At 38.7% G+C, this 20,015-nt stretch overlaps 1 protein-coding gene across 5 annotated transcripts in view; it reads right to left on the reverse strand.

Moving 5' to 3' along the window:
• Positions 1 to 18,877, reverse strand: part of ACTN2 (actinin alpha 2) — a 68,421-nt gene extending 49,544 nt beyond the window's left edge. For all 5 annotated transcript variants that reach the window (XM_039379079.1, XM_039379078.1, XM_039379076.1 and 2 more), the window contains exon 1: positions 18,589 to 18,877. In XM_039379079.1, coding sequence (XP_039235013.1) covers positions 18,589 to 18,723 — 135 coding nt within the window. In that variant the 5' untranslated portion in view covers positions 18,724 to 18,877. The remainder of the gene's footprint in view (positions 1 to 18,588) is intronic.
• Between the last annotated feature and the right edge of the window lie 1,138 nt (positions 18,878 to 20,015).

Here is a 20,015-nt window from a genome sequence, read left to right on the forward strand (position 1 = left end):
CAAGTGAAGCTGAGTGAAAGCACAGTGAGGGATGCCACGAAGGCTAAGGGAGGGAAAATGTTTAGTGTGTTGCAAAAGGTCACTAAATGGAAACCCTCAAATCACAGGCACTATGTCAAAACCAAATTCCTGGGAACAACAGAAATGATAAGCATAGAACCATCTCACAATGTAAGTTAGTAGAAGCTCCATCACAAGGGCCCCAAATCCAATGTTGGGGAAAGCCCTTCCTGCTCCAGCACATCCATCCATATAGCTGAACAGATGGTGTCAGATGCTATGCCAGCATACTCCACACTGTCAGCAGATCTGCTCTACTAACTAAGGGAACTTCCCTCTGTCCCTTAGTTTTATCATTCATAGGAGAAGTGACCAAAGGGATGCATTCATCACACAGGACATTGCACATGTCTTACTGGCACTCTGCATTTTGCTTGCCTGGAAGAGCCTGGGGAAACCTCAGTCCTCGCGAAGCAGGTGGCCTAATCCTGTGTGAGTCTAGGGTTTCTTGTAAAACATGCAACTCTGTCCAGTACTGAATGACTGAACGTCTGTTTTACAGCGCTCACTATTACCAAAAAAACCCAGATCATGTAAATATCCCCTCAAGAATCATTTGGCAAAAATGAAACCCAAGAAATGTCAAGAAGATTATTGACCTTTTGTTACAAAGTGTGTGACATTAGCTCTTTCTTTCAGAGGAGATCAATGCTGTTCCATTGGTCTAAACTGGAAGAAAACTCAGGAGGTAGCAAGATGCGTGGGAAATTCAGTATGGGTCGCTACCTGCACTATCCTCACTTTTTTTCTTAAGAGAAGAATAAGAAGGAAAGAAAGGAAGCTAAGAGGCTTTACAAGGTCTTTGAAGGGACTAAACCAGTTAAAATATTGCTAGGTTGATTAGGAGCAGGTGGATATCTTTATTGGATCACCTGAGATATCTGGAAAAGAGAGAGAAGTTTTCAGGCACATAAGCCCATCCTTACAAGTGAGGGAGAAGCATCAGTCTTGAGCAGGAAAATTTAGGTAAAACTTCTGATGAATCATCAATATAATGCTCCAACAGCTCTATTCCCTGTGGGAAGCTCCTTCTTTTTTCAGTACTATTGATGACACTCATTTATGAAAGCTTTACAGCTGCAAGCATCTGTAAGATCCAAATATGTGACTTCTCAGAATACATGCAGTACCATAGGGTAGTCTGCTTGAGTATTTTTTTAGTTTAAAACAATTCTGCCTACTTAAATGTATTTTTGAACAAAACCATTGATATTTTAGAAGTAGGAGAACACGCAATGTTTAAAACCCCATTTGAAACTAAAAGGTATTCAGGATCTGTAGGACAGTTCTGGTCTAGATCTACTTTTCATTTTTGGAATTTCAGGAATCATGCAAATAAGAGAACCTTGCTCAAAAAATAACACAGAAATAAAAGAAGGAGGGATCCAACGAAAATCTTCAGCAAAAGCATGGGTGTGGTTTTATCTTGCATTATAAAAACTATTGGCAAATCAGAGCTCACCACTGGCGAATCAGAGCTCAAATCAGTCCAGCAGTTTAATTACCTAGGTAGCCTCATCTCCTCGGATGGTAAGATTGAGGGAGAGATAGACAACAGGTTAGCAAAGGCATATAGTGCTTTCGGAAAACTACATAAAAGAGTTTGAAAAGCACAAAGATCAGTGTTTACAGAGTCATAGTGCTGTCTACTCTTTTATATGGACCCGAATCATGGGTCATCTACTGCCACTACCTGTGGCTCTTAGAACACTTCCATCAACGCTGTCTCCGTACAATCCTAAACATCCACTGGTCAGATTATGTGACCAACACATCTGTTCTAGAACAAGCAGCAGTCAGAAGTATTGAGGCCATGTTGCTGAGAACACAGCTGCGATGGGCAGGGCACGTCTCCAGGATGAAGGACCACCGCCTCCCTAAGATCCTGCTTTATGGTGAACTTGCCACTGGCTGTCGCAAGAGAGGAGCCCCGAAGAGAAGATACAAGGACTCCCTGAAACAACATCTCAGCCTTGGCCATATTGATCAACATAACTGGTCTACTCTGGCCTCCAGTTGGGAGGTCTGGAGACACTGCTGCTTCCTTTGAGAACGCACGCAGGATCACTCTTGAGGAGAAAAGACAATGCAGAAAGAATCGTGTCTTGCAGAATATACCATCTAAGGAGTCCTTCAGCTGTGCCTTTTGCAACCAGACTTGTCTGTCTCATATTGGCCTTTTTAGCCTCCAGCATGCTTGTAACAAGTGTGGGTAGAGCCCTTCCCAAATCTTTGTTCGGGAAGCCTACCCATGATGATGATGATGATGATGATGATGATGATGATGATGATGATGATGATGATGATGATGATGATAAAAACTGTAGGATACCTTTACCCATTCTTATCTTTACAACATAACTGCAATGTACCCAATTTGTAGGCAGGAATTAGAAAGACAAAGGAGCTGTCAGGAAAAAAAAAAAGACTGCTGTCTACTTCTGATGTGTTCTCTGAATTCTGAGTATTCTGAGTATTCTTTTACAGATTCTTATCACTAAGCAGACCAGAGTGGTCCCTGGCAAATTCACAAATGTCAATTTTAATAAAAAACGGAGAAACAGAGTCTTGTAGGTGACAAAAGGTTTGGCATACTTTGTTTACACAAAAGTAGGAAACTTTGCTAGGCAAGTGAGCATCAATTTTTGCTAAATCCAATCTTATATTTCAAAATTAAACTTCTAAGGACAAGCAAGCAAAAACTTACATTGTACTACGTTTCTAAGCCTGCAGTTAGGTACATGGATGTCCTCTGATCATGATTTTGTCTACCTAAACTCTAGCCATTTGTCCTAGTTCCACTGGTTAAGGTAGAGTATTTTAAAGGTCCCCACACCGGGACTTTACAGAAGCAGACTTCTTATGTTATCTATCTATTGCAACCATCTCTTTATCAAAGAGGAAAATTAAACACAAAAATAAATGAGAAGTTTGAAAAGAGAGCATTAAAGAAGTCAGAAAAGAGAAGATAATAAATCAGATCTCTGTGTTCACTGAAGACAGAATTTTAGACAGACGGTCAAGAGGAAGCTTTAAATTAATCTTTAATTCTAGAAGCAGTGAAGCACTGGAAGAGACTGGCTGGGTAAATGCGGAACCCTCTTCTTGGACATGATTAAGAACAAGTTGGATAAATAATGTCAAAAAAGAGCATGAGCATACTTGCTTCTGCCTAAAAGTATAGAAATGGACTAAATGCTTTCCTTGATTCTCCCAGTAATACTTTCCACGCTGTTCATGGAAGATTCTCATCCTAATTGACATCTACACCACAGCCTTGAAAAGGGAGAAGAGCAAGAAGACTGTTTTTCCTTCCAGATTCTGTGTCTGAGAAGCCCTAAAACTTAGGTACATAAGTTATCCAAAGACTACAAAATAAGAAGTCACTCAGTGGAAAACAACTCCCTTATAGAAATCCAAATGCTTGGCATGCAACAGATAGCTGTAATTTTTGTTTCTGTCAGGATGTTCTTTCTGTAGTGATCCCCATTTCCCTCTTCTACTTTCGTATGACCCTTTAATTTCCCGTAGCAAAAAGAAATCTAATACTGGAGATTTGTCAGGGATATTGGGAAAAAAGAGAGTAGTAGGTGATGACAGAGAATAATAATGAAACAAAGCTGAAAAAATGTAACAGGATAGAGGGAAAGGAGATTCAAAGTCAATAGGTAGAAGAGTGTTCACAGAAAATTAAACATAAACCAAATTAAAATGAAAGCGGATTCCATGATCTCTTCTATTGGTATGTACATTTCTTGAGGTGTGTATTATGATCCTTGAGAAGAGACCCTGACACCTGTGTTTTCTCCCCAACTTTGCAACAGTCTTTTAGGCACTTAAAACAGGAATTTAAAAAATGTTTTTACTGTCCTAAATGCTGAGCAAATTATGACCCATGATTCCTCATATGGGACTATAATCCTTTTAACAACGATGGGAGCAGATGTTAGGCATGTCTGAGTACTTTTAAGTGTTCCACTTCTGTATTCAAGGATAATGAGAACAATAAAGCCTCCATATTCCACTATTGCAGTAGAAAATTAACTGTTGCTTATGAAATGCTCAAACACTACCCTGAAAAAAAGTCCAATAAAGAAATAGTAGCAAGAAAGATTAGAAAGTTAACAAAACTATAAATACCTTGTAAATAAAGAACTGTAAAAAATGAACCAAAACCTGAACCTACTGTGAACAGATGGAAAACAACAAAAACTACCAACATCTTCAGCATCTGTTCTCTATCACCTAAAGTCTTGAAAAGCAAATCTAGTTATTTAGTATAAACCAGTTACCTACTACTGTAAACATAGTTACATGATAGTTACCCTTCCCTCCTTAAATACTTAGTAAATTTTGAAATGTGCCAACCTCTCCAGTATGGAGAAAGAAGTGGCTCAGGGAACTGTTAAGAATAGCAATGACTGTGAGTAACCCCACAGATGCAATCTGAGAAAGCATTTTCACATACAGGAATTTTTTTAGCTTTCACCCCTAGGATGAAAAGTCACTGTCCCTACCTCTCACTAATAAGGTCAGTTTTGGGCACCACCAATGAAGCTTCCATTTCTGGTGGTTTAAGTGATGGGGACACCTGTCCTCCCGAGAGCTAAACTGAGTGTACAACTCACCTCATAGATATTACCAAACAGTCTGCATGTGTTAGCAACCTTGTCACTTATTCACCTGGCCTGGGTTCAAAATACTGACCTAAAAGTGAAAGGTTCCCATCAGCCACACATTCCCAATCAATAAATTAAAAGTCCATCTTCAGTACAAGGCTATCTTTCATCATGAGCTGGGGTGCAGGGACTATTAGAATATTCCACTCAGAAGGCTTTGCAACACTGAGACTTTTAATTAATAATCTCACCACCTTGCTAAGCAGTGACAAAGGTCAGGGGTTTGCAAGTCAACTTTCTCTTGGGTGTGAATGACTATTTTTGCAGTTTGTTCATTCACATTATATGCATGAATCCTTGAAAAAAGATGGTCACAAACAGCATTCAGGCAATACACTATGAGAATCCTTTGCCTAAATGTGCATGTCCAGCTGTATTACGGCAGCCCTGGATAATTCATTCTAGCTAGATGAAGTAATGAGGAGCAGGGTCTTTCAGTTTGCAATGATCTTACCTCTTCGTTTTCCCTCCTACTTCAGTAACAGTATGCATGGCATCATTTACAGTTATACCCTACCTTTTGATGACTCTACTCTCTTTGCCTTTTATGTAAAACAACAGGTATGTTAGTACCTTGTCATAACCGAATTAATACCTCTGGATTTTCCGGCTTACACACCATTACTCAACGCACATTCTCAATGTACAAAATTAGCACTAGAGAATGGTAAATAATGGTATAATCTGTGAAGTAAACAAAGTTCTAAAATTACTAACAAATTTCTGAGTTACAATAGCCCCCATATTAAATTGCATTCTCTAATGAGTGAAAAGACGGACAGTGAGTTTTTGCTCTTCCACAGCTTTTTGTACTCCTTCTTTCAAGTTATAAAACCACTTTGTATTTTCCAAATCATTATCCCACAGTAGAGGTGAAATATAAATATGTCCCATGGACTGAGAGCTCTAAATGCAATATCAGAAGGGCTCTGTTAATCTTCACAATGGAGTGTATTTTACAGTCTCATATACATTTTGCAAAGTTAAAATGCTGTAGCAAGCAAAAGAACTTTTATTTCATAATCCTCAAAAAACAAATATTGGTGAAAAATTATCTATGAATCAAGCATATTCAGAACACAGTTCTTAAATGGGAGTAAAGCTTTGAAAACAAAACTAAATACAAACAAAAAAAGGAATTAAAGGAACAACACAAATGTAAAGTTTTGAATAATCTTGTTTTGGTCAATGGCTCTTGCTTTCTTTTCTTCTCAGATGTTCATTTTGTATTTCCCTCAAAGGAAAAGTTTATGAACACGTTGATCTCTTTCAATAGGCCATATGGTTTCTAGCATTTAATAATTCAACAATTAACAGATCATGGTAATTTTTTTTATACATGCAACACTGCCAATTTTGCTCTTCAAAATGCCTCCTACTGAAATCTGCAGAAATAGAGAAGCATCACCCACAAGGACTTTCTGACAGAACCACAGTACTCCTACACAGCATGACTGGGAGCGTTACAGCATTCAGCCTGGACCTCTGAGGACTGCCAGTTATTTGCATGGCATAACAGTATTTTCCTCTAATAGGGTAAGCTAACTTTAGAGCATACTAACCAAATATTCTCTGCTCCAATACACTGCACTTTGCAGAGCTTGCATGTACCCTATAAAAACAAGTAAGCTTGACATTACAACCTGAGGTAGTATGGCTACAGCAACTAATATCTTACACAGCATTCCCGGTCACTTTACACCACAGAACCTTACAGTGCATATCTGCAAATAAATTAGTTCAAACCCAGTTGTCAGGGCATTAAAATAGATTTGCCACTAAATAGATCTGCACTAAAATAGATTTGCACGAAGTTGAGTGCAGCAAAGAAATGTTGTACACATTCTTATAAAAGTTTTAATGGACTCTGTCACCCATGTAATAAAGACTGCATCTTTGCATTTATACAGAGGTATATATTCATATCTTAAAGTGCTGTCCAAATACCTCTCCTCAACCAATCAAGTATGACACTAGGAACCTGAGCAGAGAGCTTGAAGAGCATAAGGTGTTGTAGGTTCTGCTAGAAAGTCCAATGTACTGAAGCATGCTCCCAAATATCTCTTTTTCATGCACCCTCTGTCTTGCTCTCCAGAAGACTTTTAGATACAGATCTTCAGTGGACAAAATTAGACACCTCCCAATACTTTTGAAGTAACAGAACTGAGACCTATTTGCATTCTGGTGCTTTCTGGATCACTTTTGAGCAAAGTGATATTTGGGAGGTCTCACTGTAAGCGCTATTTAGACAAAGAGCAATATTTAGGGAGCTCTTTTTGGATCTAAGTTCTGAAAAACCATGAAACACGAGGATAGAAAAAGGTATTTCATATGTCATGGGACTAAAATATCCAACCAAAAGTTGAAATGTGATAGGGTCAAAAGAAATTCACCCATTTCTACATGGCTCAGAATGAGTTAATTATGGAGCACCACCTTTCATGCTCAGCATTTCTACTTCACAAGAGTATCAGCAAACTAGAGAGCCTCTTCAGAAAAAGATTTGCAGTAAATACGCCAACGGGTTTGGAGGGAATCGTTTCAGCAATGATAAAATATTTGAGACCAGCCATTCCACCGTTTTCTCTCTCCACCCGTATTTTCCAACTGGCCACTCCTTCACCATTAGAGAAGAAAAGAATAATCTCTTCTACATTTGCCTCTCCGTGTGGAAAGTTAAAAATGAAGTATAAGTAATCCAAAAACATGGTAATCTGCAAGAGACAAATCTGCAGGTGTGCTTTAAAGGTGAAGTCAATGCCCCTTATACTGCCTGGGGCTTTTTCTCCAGTATATTAAACAAAGAACGTGCATTGCCACTACCCTATCAGTGTCAAATAAACTTTCTTAATAAAGAGACAGGATCTTCTATTATTTCCAGTCTCAGGTCCCTCTTCTACCAACTCTACCCTACAGTGCTCCTCCTGGTTTCCCAAAAGCTTATGAACTATCACAGATAGTGTTGGCTAACAGTTTTGTTTCAGAGATACATATTTTAATAACCAAATACTATTGGGGTGAAACGGAAGAAACATTTACACATTACAGTATGGAAGGAACTAAAGGTATGCCCTCTGGAAATAGAAGGATTAATTCAAGTAGGCTAATCCAGGATTTAGTTGACTGGATTTCCAAATGTCTTTCCCTTGCTTTCTCTGTTGATTTTCTTCACCATGCTATCTTTATCCAATAATGATATACTACATTGTCAGGTGAGTAAGTAAATCCATTATAAATTGGTCAATATAGTGAATCAGAGTGGGATAAAACTATGTTCCTATCCAACTTAGCAACATTCTCTGAAGCACTTCTATAATCAGAAAATCAGGTCTTCTGACAGATACTGAAAGTTTTTTTCAATTCTACACTCACCAACACACACATCTTTAAGTCTCTGACACCAATAAATGATGGGAAAAATATGTCAATAGTCAGACTCCAAGATATTTACACAGTCAATGTTATCTTTGCTACATAACTACTGTTATGTAGTACCTTTGAAGATAACCAAATCTAGTTTCATTTGTTATCTAAACTGCAGTTTCAAATTAGACTCTTATACGGAAAGGAAAACCTCATACATTAATTCCCTACTATGCAACAAAAGCTCCTCTGTGGCATATATGCCGGATTACTCAATGCAATATTTCTCAATACACAAAGCATATAATCTGCCCATGTGAATTTCTTTACTATTGTAACTGACAACTAAAAAAATTTCAATTTTTATTTCATGCTTGCTTTAAGAATCTGTTTTTTAAAGAATTTGCTAATTTCTGCAATAAAAGATACTACTGAAACATATTGGGTTGATTTTTTAATGAGGCATTAGCTATAGAATATCCTGTAAGCCAGCAAACTTTCAGAAAATTCAGAAAAATGTTAGCGTTTCTAAATAATTTTTAGTGAGGTTTAGGTTCCTAAAGTACTGAGCTTTTCACAAAAACAGACTAAAGAGCAAAGCACTACTCAGGATGTCTTGATTATATACGAATTAGAAATTTAACAAAGTAGCCTGTTCTAAAGCACCTAACTTAGATGGGTAAATAAACAATGATGACTGGAACCGCTGAAGGCATAAACATCAGTGTTTTAGACAGTACAGTGTCTGTGATAAATAAGCTGCTTCATCAATTAAACACACAGTTCTTTATTTATAGCGTATTTCTCAACAGGAGCCATGCTGGGACCTGTGCTTGGTCATGGAAAGTAAGCCAACTTCAGCCTCATGTATGGTGTTTTGCTTGTCTTTCAGTATTAATGCCAGATGGATGATAAGTGCATTATACATAATATGTCCATGCGCAGATATAGCTGCCTGTGGGGCTGCACTGCAAACTACATTATTGAAATGATTTAGGATTTAGAAGCAGTAAGAAGAGGGAGAGTCGCTTCAAATTTCTTCAGTGATCTGGTATATAGCAGAAGATCATTGCACCAGCAAATGAAGGGGACTGGAAGTCCATGGATAGTGGCAGAATCAAAGGTGGTCAGTTAGTCTGCCAAAGAAAACGTGTGGTGGAACTACTCTCCAGAGTACAGCTGGAGATGAGCTTGGACTATAGAGGGTTTTTATAGCCCAAAGAAACTCCTCTAGGTTAAATAATACCCCAGAGCTACACAATTACTTATGGCTGGGTGTTTGGGGTTTTTTGCTTTTTTTTAAAATTTGTATTTAATGCAGCTGGGTACTAGTTCTCTTCACATTCAAAAGCGCAATGTCTTAAGTCTTGCAGCAGTGAAAAGCTACACCAGTGTCAAGATTAAATATGAAACGGAGTTAAAAAAAATCATTTAATGCTAGATGGCTAAGCCTTTCTGTGAGTGCCAAAAGAGCAGGCTGATTTTCAAAGGTGCAAAATAGACAGAAGTTCCTCCTGACGTCAGTGGAAATGCCTGGGTGTTCAACACCTATAAAAAATATGAGTGTTTCCTTAGATGCTTAAGGAATAACCACAGATGCTAATTTTAGACGAAGGTAGTCACTTTCCACGGACTCCTGGTATGGTAGTGGGGGTGAGCAAAGCTCTTTCGGGGGGGCAGTTAAGATTAGAAGCCATCTGCTCTAAATTAGGTTCTGCAAGTTATCAAAGTAATGGATGGCTGGACTTCTTTAACTTACAAGTTTTTGAAGAGAAATAAGAACAAACATCAGATTTCAAGTTGAAGGAATTCTGGCAGTTAAGAGCAGCTGGGAGGAAGCATTTGAAATAAACGGAACATCTTATTCATATCAAGTGCAATAAACATTTTGCACTTGCATCTGTAAAGCCAGCAACATAGGTATTACAATCGCTGCTTTGGAGATAGACAGTGATAGAGATAGACAGATATAAAGCGATGTGCCATTATAATTCAAAGCAGGGAAAACCGGGACCAGACATAGGAGCAGTAGTGTCCCTTCTTTCATTTGGGACAAATTTAGGATTGATTTTCTCACCTGTGTGCACACAGAAATTTTAGGTCCAAATATATAAACTAACTAAAAATCAGCCAAACAACTGTCACCTGCTTCCCTCTGGACAAGCCTTCAAAAGCATGAAGTACATTTCTACAAGCTACCATTTCAAGCAGGACACTTTCATAAACAGAGATCATTGCACTTCGAAGTCTTTTGCCTCTGTCTCTGCAGATGCTCTGCTTTGCAAAGCAGCAACACCCGCTCTGTAAGCTTTTCACACCAGTAGTTCAAGGATTACTAGGACCATGCTGTCTTGATCTGTACTGAAGTGTTCCTTGTACTGCCAGCAGGAAGAGCTTCTACAGACTCGATACAGAAACAGACAGAGAGGGTGATCATAATATCGTGTTTGCTGGTTAAATGACGTGGAAAGAGGTAACTTCTATCTTTAAATACATGCCCAGTTTCATGTAGAAATAGAGCATTGTATAGGACCTGTTTAGTTATGATAACGTTTATGCATCAAGTCTGTCAACCTGAGGCATATTTAAAATCAACAAATCCAGTGATATAAGAACAAATGCCACACATCCTTATCAGAGAATTTCATGAAATTATGTTCTTCAAACACTGAAGATGTGAAAATCACCCCAAATTAAGAATGAAATTTAATTTAGGAAAAAATGGAGTGCTTGATGTGAATACATTCTCCTTGTGGTATCAGCTGACAGTAAAGAACGCATAGCCATAAAAGTCATATTGACTCAAGAGTCAGCAACTTTTCATTGCTCACAGTAAAGGAATACCACATCAGTTACAAATTGTTTATTCCAACAATTACAGCTCAGAAGAAATTATGCTTGGCAGTAAAGCCATCCAAACTAACTCAACTTTGCCAACTGTGTAAGCATTTTTATATTTGTTTGCTTGCAAGGATATAAAATAACATACGGGAGTGACTTTTTTCTACTTGGGACAAAGCTAAGCAGTACAAATTCCCATCTAATTCTATTTCACTGACATGTTTCTTCCTGCATCATGTCCACCTGTATTCCAGCTACAAATGCAATGCATTTTTCTGTAAGCAGGGCCTGCAGTACAACTTCTAAATTACTACCAATATCTATATAGATAGATATTCACAACTAAAGAAAACCCTGATGTTCAGTCTCAATGAAGTTAATTCAGTAGAACTGCATAGTGCAATACAGAAAATTTTACCTAAACTAAAAATCATTAAATAGATCAGAAGTTATGCAATAGTGATAAATTTATGTTAGGCCTTTGATATCCAATTCTTACATCATAGTGATGAAACTCCTTTTGTCTTACTTGTAAGAGGACAGAAGAGCTTCATAGAATCATAGAATCATAGAATCGATTGGGTTGGAAAAGACCTCCGAGATCATCGAGTCCAACCCTTGGTCCAAATCCAGTCCATTTACTAGATCATGGCACTCAGTGCCACGTCCAATCTGCGTTTAAAAATCTCCAGGGATGGTGAATCCACCACCTCTCTGGGCAGCCCATTCCAATGCCTGATTACTCTCTCTTCGATGAAACATCTTGAATTGTGTTACCCCATTGGCAAAAAGCAGTCGAAATTCATCTTGCAGAGATGTTTTCTTTTGATTTGGATATTGATGGTGTGATCATGATATTTTCTTATTGAGATTCATTAGTTTATAGAATATACCTCGGTCCTGCTTTTGCTTGCACAGGACAATCAATTGTATGAGCATGGATTCCCTATTTACTGCAGCCTCAGGGCTGGAAACCCTCAGAAGTCTTCCAAGCCTCTCTCTTCAGCGCTCCAGTGACCCAGAGATTCAAGCAAGATGCAGACATCCCACCCACAAGAGATTATAGCAAAGTCCACTGCTTAACACACAGCTTTTCTTTAGCTCTTAATCACCTTGGTCGCAGCTTATGGAAACCCACTCAGATCCATACTTTCTTCCAATCCTTATTGTCTTACTAATTGGATCAGCACATCTGCATACAAACATTTTACTATACAAATTTATGGGGAGGCTGTGGTGTGTATCTATGCATGAAGGTAGGAGGTAGCCTTTGCTTCCCATTACAAAATGGTCCTTATAATTTGTTTCCATGATCATACAGTTCTGTTCTGGGCAGATATCTGGGGGTTAATTAACAGCTGAATTGAGACTGTAGGAGTTATCAATTTGACAACACTTAATAAACGCATACAGAGCCTGGAACAGGTCAACATTGAGAGGTTCATTTGAGTTTAAATAGAAAACATAATATTGAGTAATATATTTATTTCTCGCACTTAGTATTGGTAAAGAAAACCTTCCCATTCAAACAAACTACGTACTTAATAATTTCGAGTAAAGTGAATTTCGTAATACTTTTCTTTGAATTTTTTTTCATATACCAGCACACCACAGTATTCAGGTCTGCACACAAAATTGACAGCTTCCAAGACAAAATATGAAGCACACTGACAAAATATGATCGTTTCACTATCCTTTCAGCATGCTCCTCTCAAACACCCTTCCATGCAAGTAACATCAGCAAGAGGAATTTAACATGTTACTATTTTAACAAGCACTAATCTCAAAGAGGCCAATTGTACAGAACAAGCCATAAACACATCCCATATTTCTACAGAGACTCCTTCTGCCCCCATGGCAACTCTTCATAGGATAAGAGAAACTGCAACTCTATGGCCTTCTGTTGCATCAGTGTCTAATACTTGGGACAGTTACAGTAGATCCTGAAAAATCAAGACATGCTGTTGCAGAAAAAAAAAAATTAAGTTCATCCATTGACTACTAGGTTCTGAGCTGGATCTCATACGGGGCCATTTACCACTGAGATCATCACTTGAAGAGCACTCAGGATTTAAAAGAAAACAAGAGATGTTCTATGTCTGTTCTTAATACTAGAGTTTTTGGCATCCACTGTTTGAAAAGAAAATTCTTGATGCCCCTGGAGGAGCATTTGGCCTTGGAGTGCTGAAACTTCATGTTTCATAAAGGTGCACTCTGCATCTATAGTGGCCTTTATCATTTGGCAAGACATTGTTATTCTATAGAAGACAGCCAAGTACTTGCTGAATACTAGGAAAAAAAGTCTAAAAAAGGTGAAATTGTTTGCTCTTTTAATTGTTAGTACTAATAGAAACTCCTGCATTTCAACCAACAGAACTTCCAAGACACCTACACCATCCTGATTATCTGCATAAAAGGTAAGGGAGGGAGAGAATTGCAGTGTAGGACTCATCATATGATATGGCATATGTTATCATAGCACATGGGTTTCCCATTATCATTCCATTTTTGAGTCTGGATGATTTTCCTCCTGGCATAATAAATCCCCTCCTGAAACTAGTCCTAAAGCTACTCAACTTAGTACCCTCATCTTTATAAGAAATATCCCATAGTTAACAGGTAAGTACAAGGAACAAGTAATCTGAAGGTTCATACTCTCTTAGAAAGGCGTGTACCTTTTGCTTCCCCCACACCTCCTACATTCACATCCAGACCCTGTTCATGCTGCTCACTCGCACAGGAGAATCCGTGTGCCTTCTCAACAATCCCACTGGTATTCCAAGTGGGTAAAAAGTGTCACCTCATTAAAAACCCTCTAGAGGTGGATGGTTTCTGTGTGTGCAATGAAACCTAATGTCAAGGCTCATTATTAAAGGATAGAATTTTGCATGGTTTAAAAAAAAAAATCAAGCTAATTTTATTTCCAGATAATCTCAGTAAAAGAGGAAGACCTAGGCTGGAATTCCCTCTACACATTGCAGATATTGTTATAGTATGTACAACAATTATTTCAATCTGGAGAAGTGAGGAGTGGTTTACAGGACTGAATTCTGCTGCTGGCATCCAGCCTCTCCTGCCAACCTCTTTCTGCCTTACATTTCTTTTTCATTCATTGAGGCTCTGTTATTTCTCTCCTCCATTGAAGAACAAAGCTGTTTCCTTCCACTATATCTGCCTTCTCACACACCAGTAGAATTCTTACAGGAAGAGGTTTCTGATAAGAAATCAATTTAGATTCCATCCACAGAAGACCAGGCAAACTTCAGAGTAAATCCGGGACACTGAGTCTAACTCTATTTATAGACACTGAAGTCAGACTGAACACAAGGTCAACTTCTCTTTCAGGCTGCAACGAACCTCTCAAATCTGCCGAACTTAATGAAGTTGCAGCAACACTACAACAATAAGGATGTTGCCCATCATTCACAGTCCTGATAGCTTCTTCCAAATAATTTGCCATACATGTGTCTTCCAAATGCATTTTTTTTTAACTTGCAAGGACAACAGGAGTTGTATTACCAGCCAAAGGAGGTAATGCAGATAAATCCTTATAGGTCACACTGAAAATGTAATCTGATATGTACTTCTGAAGGCTGGAAAGATACAGCTTCTTTCCTTGAGAATCTTTTCTGAAGTCCTCACTCATGCACAAGGTGCAGCGTTATCAAGATTTGCTTTCACAAAGAGGGCAATATCAAGGTAAATAAATATTCTAAATCTTCTTCTTTATTCTATACCAGTGTAAAAAACCATCAAAATTGTCAGAAATTACATTGACACCTACATTAAAACCCTTCTGCATTAACAAAGTGGTGGTACCAGGGCCACACAGCAAGCTAGAATAAGATCATCCACATATAATAATATCAGTAAGGCAAGGAAAATGTTCCCAGTTCTTTCTTTACGTGTGTTGATTCAATAATGTCAGACACATTTGAATGACTGCAGAAGGCACATATTAAATATGTGAAGCCAATTTAGTGTGTTACAATACAACTATCCTGAAGAAGGGATCACACTTTTTTCACAGTTTTCCTTAGAAAGCTAACAAAACACATTTCATGTCAAAGTTTAAAAAAGTACACTCACTCCTATAATTATTTATAGCAAAAGTTACAAACAAGAAAGTGCTATTAAACACCTGGCTGACTAAGCAGTGTTGGCAGATCAAACATTGCAAAAATACAGTATGTGCACATTTTGAGTAGCACTGCTGTGCTTGGCTTCCTAAGCTAAGGGACACTGCATTTCCCTATGTCCCCTTTAGTTATACTGAGATATAGGTAGTGAAAACCAAAAGCTTTGTGGAATTTGTTGAGCCTTTTTTTTGAAGCTTAAGAAATATAAAAAATACATTTATTACGGAGAAATATATTTATTATGGAAAAATATATTTATTATGGAGAAAAGAGAAATCATGTTTTAAGCCTTCCACTATAAGCTAGTATGACTTTTGTTTGCGCTCCAGTCCAGCAGGGTAGGGGCTGAAAGACAAGTGATCTCTAGTCTGACAGACCATAGAACAAACCACTTCTACCAGTTCTTACAACTATCACTGGCCAGCCTCTTTCTACCAGTGGGAAAAACGAGGTGACTTGACCTTGTCTAGGGTTACGGGGCAGAATGAAGAAGAGAATCCCACCCTCTCTGGACAGACTTTTCCAAAAGTACTTCCAATATTTTTTTTTATTTCTGTGTACTGAAGAAACAAGGGGACACTCCCATAGATCTTTCAGCCACTGCTTAGGCACATGTGGGCAGGGGAAGTGTACTGGGTCAAGGAGCAGACTGTAGAAGTTTCCAATCTCATGGTACCCATCTACAGGTTCAAAAGACACCAAGGCCATAATTCTTTAATTAGTTTCTACTATTGGACATCTACTGTGTCTGTTCTACTATTGGACATCTACTATCCATTTCTACTAATGGACATCTACAGGATGTCCATTCAAAATACAATTTTTGGGGTTTTTTTTGTTTTGTTTTGTTTTGTTTGTTTGTTTGTTTTTTTGTTTGTTTTGGTTTTTTGTTTTTGTTATTTAGTCTTTCTTTAAAGTTGTTGCTGGAAATGCCCAATCATATGATCCTGTTTAAGTTTTTGCCAATAGTGTCTATTGCAGCAAATGGTTGAATTGTTGTATTTTCTTGATTTCCTGAGTTGACACAGGCTAAATGTTACCTCAATTAAAGCATTTGAATTGTTGCTCACATTCAGACAGAGCTAAACCACAGCTCATCTTTCTTTCCTATAGTGTACTTCATATTTTTTGGGCATCTGTGACCACCAAGGAGCCTGGATTGCAGCAGACCATAATACTCCACTCCATGGTTATAATTAGGTGTCACATCCATTGTAATCCTATGGACGTCATCATGTGTTACCAGCATCTGTTGACAGATTTCATACCAGGCATATCACTGAAATGGCAAGTCTGGAGAGGGCAGCCCACAATAGAAACAATGGCATTTATTTTTGGTTTGATCCAAGACTGTCTAATAGAAAATATATGCTGCCAACTGCCAGGGCTCCACTGAGATCATTTTTCAATATTATATTACCAGTTAGAACAAAGATCTGTGCCCATGTACCTGCAACCTTCTCCTAATAAATAAGGAATTAAGAAAGCGCTTTCTGCCACTGTCTTAGCACGAATTAGGAAAGATAGAAGCCTTAAAATTTTACAAGGTTTAACCAACCCTTTAACATGCAAGTACTTTTCATGTAATAATAATTCAGACTCCTTTCCAAGACAAGGAGTAAGGATCCCCACTCCTAAATTTTATTTATATATGTTATCATGTTAATATTAAAACTAAACCCAGGGAACTGGTAACATAAAGTTGGAAGTAAAGCAGAGTCTGCTTTAATTTATCAATGTTGAAATCTGACTTTCTGCTGAAGTGCTGTCTGTTCAGGGAATGGAAACATAAAATTTTCAATGTAGTATAGCTACTCCCTGATTTTCTGTAAAAGTCAAGAGACTTACTGTAAACATAAAAACATCTTCCTAATCCAAGTCCTCTTTACTTTTGATCGTTTGTCTGCATTGAAGGAAAACTGCATTAGAGTGCTGACTATCTAGTAATCTGTCCAATTTTTTTTGAAAGCAGCATTCTTTGAAATACTGGACAATTGAATCCTAATCAGATGTAGCCACAACCTCTTACAGCAGCACAGTTTCAAATCACTAAAGCACTTAAGCACTAAGATAATTTCTATTCTCCTTATAAAACAGAAAAACATAGTTGACCATCTGAAGAGTGTCAAATTAAAACTAATGTCAGTGTTGATGAGTACAACTTAATTATTGGTTAGGAGTTGCAGCAGCTGGTAGATCAAGAAAAGTGAACTTCAACTTAGAGAACTTCTCCCACTATATTCATACAGCAGGATCCGAACAGGTGTGAATGTAAGAAAATTAATAAAACCAGCTAAAACTCACAGAAGCAGGGAGACTCTAAGCTAAATTTGAGCAGAAAATACCAGCTCTACAAACTTTAATGGAAAAGCAAACCCCCTGGCCCCAACAATTCTAACAGCCCTTACTTTTATAGCTACACATTTATAGTATAGCTTTTAGAGAAGCTGTGACTGCAACAGTGGGCCAGACTCTCTCCTAAGATCTTAACTGGCACCTTCTACTTAGGTTTTGAAGTGAGCTGCTCAGCTATGCAGAATACATATTCAACCTTATTGTCCAGAGCACTGTCTTTCTCTCCCTCCCTTTTTTTTCCATTCTTGTAACCAGCAGATAACCTTTTAATCCCAGATCTGTCAGCTGTGACTTCAGCATCACCTTTCAAATTAGAATGTAACAAATCCTCTACAATATTTCATCTCTCTTTTCCATGTGCTGTTTAAAACTTAGTGTTCTGAAATTAGAAGTGCAAATATTACTAAAGTATCAAACTGCTCAATAGTTTTCTTACACCTAAAAGGCAAGACGCATTTCCTACACAGCAGTATATTCCAATATATTTACAGACCTGTTTTTTTCCCAGACAGTGAACTGGCATGTGGGAACCTAATCGTGAAATACAGTTTTCCAAATATAGCCTGGATGTATTTCTAGGCAATACTTTCCTTGTCAGATCATTCAGCTGGAATGAAGAGTATATTCTACTAAGAGCTGACTTGCAAGATCACAACTTCAAAAGTGATTTCTCAGTCTGCTCTCAGAAATATTGCAAAGTTCTGTTGCACACCAATTTTGAACCATCTCGTTCATCTCCCTGTTTATAATTGCAATTTACTCTTTTTCAAAATCCACCAGGCGCACACATCAATTCAGAGTCTGCTTTCTGAAAGGAGGACCTAGGAAGTGAAGTTAAAAATTACTGAAACATTAATACATAAATCTAGCAATACTGACAGGATATTTCCAGTGCAATATAAAAAAAACCTCCTGACTCTCATAAATCATTTTCATCTGACATAGGTTTCACTTAAGAATAAAAACAGCAAATGCTTTATCCTCAAAATATGGCATAGCAACTATACATTATATACATGTTTTATACAATGTCAAATATGTTTTATTAGAACCCCTTGCTGCACGGCCCTGACAATTCCAGATACAGCATGGAAATAAGAGAGGACATCATTCCGTACAGAACCACACAGACAAACACACTATTTTCAGACCTTCCTTTGCTGTTTCTCCCATGCTGGGTCCAGGAGCAGGTCCCTGTCCCATTCTTCTTCTTGGGTCATGTACTCATCTTCTTCATAGTTATAGGTGTACTGCATGTTTGTTTCTATCTGGTTCATGCTGTTCATGTTACCGGGGGATCAGCTTCAGCTGCTGAGGCTTCTACTACAATTTGAGTTTACTTGCTGATGGGTTGGAGGTAGCAGTGTCTGTTTTCTTTTCTTTCTTTTTTTTTTTTCCTTTTTCCAAGGTGACAGGGAGTGAATATGGACGAATCTTGCTGAGAGCAGAGGCTGAAACTGTCAGGTAGGTGCTGACGTGTGGTGACCTTGCTTCCCTCTCTCCCTTGCCCTCCTTCACTCTCTCTCCCTCTCTCTCCCTCTCTCTCCCTCTCTCTCCCTCTGTGGCTGCTGCTGTCGGTCCCTGCGGCTGACCCCTCGGAGAAGCCCAGGGCGGCTCATTGCTGCGGCTTATTATCCCCGCCGGGCTGTCACGTGGCGATCCGGGCGGCGGCCCCGGTCCCAGCCCCGCTGCGGGCGGCGGGAGGCGGTGGGCGCTGATCCCGCACGGGGCAGCCTGGGATGGGCTGCAGGGGAGCAAGGATGGGCAGGGGGCTCGTCTCCCGCCAGCGCTGCGGGAGCTCGTCTGCCTGTCTGTCGTGCCTTACGATTTGACACAGACTTGTCTTTTTTTCCCCCCTCCTACTGACATGTATTTCTACTTCTCAAGACCCGTCTATGATTTGCTAATGTAGTTTGGCATAGTTTATCATTAGTCTGAAGTCGGTATCTGTCCTTGAGCCACTTCACACTTTCAGATTAAGGATCACACGAGCCAGCACAGACAAGGACACTCAAGAGATGAAACAATTTCCATTGGAGATCAGGTCTGGAGTTAACCAGAAAGCATGGAAGCACAACTTTAAAAAGCAACGCATATATTTTTGTCTAGGAAACAGTCTCAGTAAATCCAAAAGCAGGCACCAAGAAGCACATACAAAGGCCCGTAGAACCAGTAACTTCACATACGTGTGACAGGAACCATTTACCCGTGCTTCCCATAGAGCAAAATCCAAAAGGATAGCACTGAGATCAAGCACCCTGGCAAGCTTGTCCCGTATCTCCCGTGCCATATCATTTCAGTTGTCCCAGTAACAGGGTTTCTTCTGGGAACTGGCAAGTTTACTATGTTCTTCATGTAGCTTGTCATTAATACCTGCACCTATCATCAGCCAAGGTCATCCTCGCTAGCAGTGGCCACACAGGATACAATTCCATCCTCACTTAGGAAAAGAAAATGCTCACCAAAGCTGAGCTTTTAAAAGCTGTAAATGACAAACTTATATACAAGGGGAACATGTTTAGTAAAGACAACAGTAGGTCTCTAAGCCAATGTAGATGAATAACCACAATAATTTACA

This window comes from Pipra filicauda, unplaced genomic scaffold (assembly GCF_003945595.2).
Source record: "Pipra filicauda isolate LSUMZ 115617 unplaced genomic scaffold, ASM394559v2 scaffold154_size2910363_pilon, whole genome shotgun sequence".
Taxonomy (NCBI): Eukaryota; Metazoa; Chordata; class Aves; order Passeriformes; family Pipridae; genus Pipra; species Pipra filicauda.